This window comes from Argiope bruennichi, chromosome 7 (genome assembly GCF_947563725.1).
Source record: "Argiope bruennichi chromosome 7, qqArgBrue1.1, whole genome shotgun sequence".
Taxonomy (NCBI): domain Eukaryota; kingdom Metazoa; phylum Arthropoda; class Arachnida; order Araneae; family Araneidae; genus Argiope; species Argiope bruennichi.
The window spans coordinates 69,666,142-69,672,141 of NC_079157.1; the positions used below are offsets into that span (position 1 = coordinate 69,666,142).

General features: G+C 27.4%; 1 protein-coding gene across 7 annotated transcripts in view; it reads left to right on the forward strand.

Moving 5' to 3' along the window:
• The window catches only part of LOC129975224 (MAP/microtubule affinity-regulating kinase 3-like), a 32,886-nt gene extending 27,541 nt beyond the window's left edge, over window positions 1–5,345 (forward strand). For 6 of the 7 annotated variants that reach the window (XM_056088249.1, XM_056088248.1, XM_056088251.1 and 3 more), the window contains one exon: window positions 3,237–5,345. In XM_056088249.1, the coding sequence (XP_055944224.1) occupies window positions 3,237–3,561 (325 nt within the window). In that variant the 3' untranslated portion in view covers window positions 3,562–5,345. Of the gene's footprint in view, window positions 1–720; window positions 1,725–3,236 lie in introns of those variants that run through there. The other variant, XM_056088254.1, reaches the window with a different exon arrangement.
• Window positions 5,346–6,000: the final 655 nt, after the last annotated feature.

Sequence of the window (6,000 nt, forward strand, 5' to 3'; positions counted from 1 at the left end):
AATGTTTTTAAATTAAGGCAAGATTTGATATTCAGTTATCTCATCATTTTAATATACTTACTACTTTTAAAAAATTGTTTAAAAATATTTTACTGTTTTTAATTAATAAGAGCTGTACTTTCTTAGATGCACATATTGTAAATATAATAATCATTATGCTTTAAAAGTTATCAATTCAGATATTAAAATATATTTAAAAAGAAATTTTGCATGCTTTTTTATTTAAAGAATTGATTTTCTTTGGGATTAAATTAGGGAAAAGGAAAAAAAAAAATGCTATACAATTCTTATTATATCTAATGCTTAGCACATGTTATGAATAAAAAAAATTAGTTCTTAAGTCCAAAAATTTTGGAAGTAGTTCTCTATTTTTTAACATAGTTTATTTTCTTTTGTAATAAAGTCAGTTGAATGTTACCAAAGGACAGATTTATTAATCAAATGAAATTGTTTGCATAACTAGGATGTTTCATCTCATTTTTCCCCCCATTATTTATTTCATTTTAAGTTGACTTTTATTTTTGTACTTTTATTTTGTCAGACTTATATTTTTTATGTGATGATAAACTGTTCATTATTTATTTTGTATATAAAATATTATTTTTTATTTAATCAATTCAGATTAATCTTTTGTTCAGTTTTTTGTTATTTAAGCATTATTAACTCATTTCAAAGTAAGCACATATCTGAGGCTAGGGCTATACTATCTTTTGCTTAAAGGGCGGATCCTGATCTCACACTTATCAGGCCTGGTAGTAAATACATCTCAGCAAAATGATCCAGTTCCATGTTCATTCAACCGGCTGTCAACGCTTCTGCCAAGTCTGCCAAGTTTATTCAATTATTTGCGATATTTCTAACAACAATCTTTCTGCATCAACATCCTTTTAACCTGCAGGTGGAATCAACAAAAGTGATATGGTTTGTACACTGAACATATATGTGAGCAAAAGAATAGACACTATTATGAGAATTTTAGCAGAAAAAGCAGCACAGTGTTTTATTCAATGCTTGCAAATTAGTGCTCTGTGATTAAGTACATGGTTTGAAAATTTCCAGTACTGGTAATCAGACATGTGTTTAGTTAAATTAAGCACTTTCATGTGAATTCTGGAGTGATTATGTGTTTTATACTTTTTTTTTTACCTTCTGTTTTAATTATGGTAATCTCAATCATAGGTTTGTTTTTGTATTGATCATGTGCAATTATTTAAAAATCTTTATATAGACTTACTATGTATATTATTTTTTTTTCTCGGTGATTGATTTTATTTTCCACATCTGTTGTACTTACTGCTGGTTCTTGTAAGTATGCAGATGTATTCTTTACTGATAATACCCACTTTCCAAAGAATCTAGATTTAAAAATTGTTGTACTTTTTTTTTTTGTGATTTCTAATTTATTTGTGGTTAATTAAATTACCGACATCTGACATAAAATTATTATGGGTTGTGATTTAGATTTAGTTGTTATGTTTGAAGTTCCTTTCATTGAATATTTGCTATCCTCTAATTGTATAGCCTTTGTTTTTGATGATTGTAATTTATATTTTTGAAAACTCCTTTACAATTATGCTTTAATAAGAAAATTGTAATTTGACATATTTGGTCTTGTATTAACTTTTCTTAAGTTTTAAGTTGTTAAGACCAGAATGGCATTCTTGTAATGAAGTGAACATTCCTGTTTTTATCCATTGTTTTTCTTTCCTTTTTGTACATTCAGATTGAATTTGTATTTGCCAAAAAATAATTACTAACACTTTGCAATTTTCTTACTATTAATACAATATTAATGAAAATATGTTTCATGCTAATTGGTTTATATTAGAACAATGTTGTTCTCATTCCATTAAAATATTCTGTTATGTTTACTGTTATTTTTAGTTACATCAAAATCAGTATGTTGTGTTTAAATATAAACATCAAGAAAGTTTTGTTACTGTTGTTTTTGGAGCCTAATTTTATTTCCTGGAAAATTCTTGAATTATACCCTCTGTTTGACATTTATACACTTTTTTAATTTTTATTGAAACCATATTTTTGTTGGAAAAATACTTTAATAGAAAAATTTTAGTTGAGAGGTCTCTCTGGGTAGTTGGAAAGTTATTTAGTACCTTTTTTTTTGTGTGTGTATGTGTACAAAATCATGAATTTATTATATGTAATTTTCTGATTAGTTTTTGGTTAATATTATGCAAGATATCCAGATTTAATGAAATAATATTCTATTTAAAGTATTTCGATTCAGTGCGTAAAAGTAGTCTATAGAGCATTATAGTAATGGAAGGGAATCTTAGATTAATCTTAATGATAATTCATTCTTTTTTATTTACTTTAGCTTTGAGATTCAATAGAAAAAAGAAATTGTAGCACGTTGTATGATTTTTCATTCACATTTGTATTCGTGTTTCATAATAAAGAAAGGTAAAATATTACACTAGCCTATAGGTTATTCATTCATTGTTCTTTTAAAACTGTTACTTTTTATTTCGTTTTATATTTCAAGTTATTAAAAACATTTTCAGTAGGGCTTTTGAATCTGTGCCAAATGCTAAGAAATAAATTTGTGCCTTGCATAGTATATTATTTTCATTTCTACTTGTGTGTACATAGATGCCTTTTTTTTTTTTTTTTTTTTTAACAAAATCATTATAAGTGTTCTGATAAATCTGTTGTGATTTCTTTGAAAATGTTTAGCCTTACTGTAATTTGATGAATTTGTACAGGAATTTATTTATATTTCAATAAAGAATTTTGAATTTAATCATTGTCTGCTTACTATTGTGCCTTCATACTCAGTTTCAAATTCCTATAAATGAACAGTTGTCTAATTGTAGTGAAGCTTGTATCGGTTATTCAATTTTTAAAAAATGGCAAATTTAGAAAACTTTAATTGTTAATTTTAAAACTATTTTTAGGTTTTGTATGCTTTTTGTAAAAGTGTTGTTTTTCTTGTGTATGTGTATAGACAGTATTATCCAAAATGATTGAAAATGCATTATTGTATTATTTATATGTTGGGGAGGGGTTGAAATGTTTGCATTGTTATTTAATTTCTTTTTATTGAGTGACTTTGTAATGAGTTTTTTACTTTTATTTGTCCTTGCAAGAAAAAAATGTTCAGATAATTATGAGAGTTAAATATGTTTTTGTTATTTCTTCTTAAGTGTCATTTTTATCATATGTGAAATGAATAACAAGAAATATCTTTTTTGTTTCTTTTCTCCTTACTCTAGGACAATGAATGAAGATCAAGTAAAGCCAAGATCGTTAAGGTTCACTTGGAGCATGAAAACGACGTCGTCGCGGGACCCAAATGAAATCATGCAAGAAATTCGCAAAGTATTAGACAAAAACAACTGTGATTATGAACAGAGGGAGAAGTTTCTATTGTTATGTGTTCATGGGGATCCAAATACAGACTCTTTAGTTCAGTGGGAAATCGAGGTTTGCAAACTTCCTCGGTTGTCTCTTAATGGTGTGCGCTTCAAGCGCATATCTGGTACTTCTATAGGCTTCAAAAATATTGCATCTAAAATAGCTAATGACCTCAAGCTGTAAGTACTACTGTATAAAACAGGAGATTTGGAAGAACTATGGCTACTTTTATTCAGAAGTAAATGCTGGTGTGCTCCGGAACAACAGATTGAGGTGACAAAACTCATTGATGGAAAGCTGTGCACTGTAAATCTAGTGTTAAGATCTTATACTCTTATTATTTGTGCCACCTATATTCTGTAATGGAAGTTTTAGGTGCCACTGTTTTAAAAAGAGGCTTATTAGAGCAAAACAGACACACTCTATCTTGTGCTCTTTGTTTTTTCGGGAATAGTGTATTTATAAAGTATGGTACCTTATACTTATGACTTCCAACTTCTGTACAGGTTCTCTGTTTAGTTTATTACAATTTATCTTGGCACATGATAGGAGTTTGTGTCTCTATGTTTCCTGGGCTTGGCATCTTTGTATGGATGATGACTGCCCAATCACTGTATATAGACTAGCACTCGGTATGTAGAGTTATATTTCAGAATGCTGTCATTTTTATTTCAAAACCCATTATTTTGTAATACCTCTGGAGAGTTGAGGTTGAAGAGTGTACTTGATTGTAAAAATTGTAAATTCTATGAAGAAAAAAAAAGCATGGTAATTTGGAAGTTTATATAAATATTATATATATATATAATAGTTTAATTGCATCGTACACATTTGACAAAACCATGTATCCATTCTCTTGCGTACTTTGTTGTACATTTTCCTCTAATTTTAGATTAATATAAGATTTTATCAACTTCACTCTTGAAAGATTTTTTTTGTGGCTGTTTTATTTAATTGCTTTATTGGTCATTTCATTCAGATTTAAAACTTTTTAAAGAACTACATATCATATTTAATTAAAACTGAAGCAGAAATTAAGCCAAGATACTCATTGAGGGAGGGTAATAAAAAATTATTTTACAAATGATTCCTAAAGAATTAAGACAATTGGAGCTTCTGCATTAAAAAATTTTAGTGTGTGTGGGTAGAATTCTCGAATCTCTTGACTTGCAACTTTATTCGCTTCTCCATTACTACTTGTATTGCAATTCTGTGAATTAGTTAATTTGTGGTTTTGCTTTTTATTGTTTGGATTCCTCTATATGTGTACTTGTAAATCATGTACTGATTCCTGTGAAAGAAAACTCATAGAGCACTTTCGGTATTAATTTGACTTGCTGAGTTTAAATGTGTTGCATAATTTTTAAAGGAAAACCTGATATCATCTCATCTTTGTAAATATGATAAGAAATTCATTGTAGCATGGTGCTACTTTGTGTTATATATTACGCATCTTGTATGAAATTGCAATCCTAGAAGTTTGAAATAAGGGTATGTTTGCACACATATGCTCTAATATGCAAGTTTATTTCTTTTTTCCAACAAAGGTTTTTCTAAATTTTGTTTGTAGTTCACATGTAACATTGGCAATAATCTTGACTTAATAGGGTGACCTCGTACTTGTTGTTTTAATAGTTAACTTTAGATTTGTAACTTTTGGAATTCATTTTTTTCCTATTTTTCTTGCAGCTGCAAATTTTGTCTGTTCCTTAATGTGATAGTACTTGTATGATATTATTTAAATAAACTATAAATGAATGATTTTTCTAAGTAAGTATTAACTATTCACTGAATTCCCCGCCCCTCCCTTTAATTCCTACAATTTCATTACATATAACCTAATCAGATGAATGTTTTCTTTAAGAAATTTACAGTTTTTAAAAAGGAGGAAGAAACCTATTACTGAATATGCTCAAGAGTTATGTAATGGTTTAAAGTTTGAAAATAATGGTATTTGATTTTTGTAACTGTTTGTTGTGTGTTACTATAGACTCTCTTAATAGCTATATTATTATTTATAGGGGTAATTATTTGACCTTTTTTCAATCATGTACATATGTTAGTCAACTTTAAATTTGAACAAATGTGAATAATTAACTTAAATTATACAAGATCATTTCAATCTGACCAATTTCATATAAAAGGGGAGCTGAACAATTGTAATTTAAATTTACTCTGTAATTAACTAATAAACCAGTTTTCTAAAATATTTTTTTTTAATATAGGTTTGTGGTTTTTACATGCTTGAACTTCTGAAGAAAAATTTTATTTATATAGGGTAACCTAAGTTATTTGTGTTTATTCAGTTTTCAAGTTAAATACATTTGAATTTTTTTTTAAATGATATAATAAATGATGCATTAAAATCAAGCTATAATCTTATTTCTTTCAACAATGCTTTAAGACTCGGTGGTTATTTACGTAAGTAAGCTTATTGAATTGGGTGACATCAAACAAAATTTGTAAATTGCTTATATTATGTTTCAGTTGAATCATTTTATATAATTTCAGTAGTTCTTTTGCTTTTATGCATAGCAAAATAAAACCTTTTCATGCTGAATTTTAAAAATTTGCTTGTGAATTTTATTTTAAAAATATACCAGGTTAAAATTGTTTGCAATT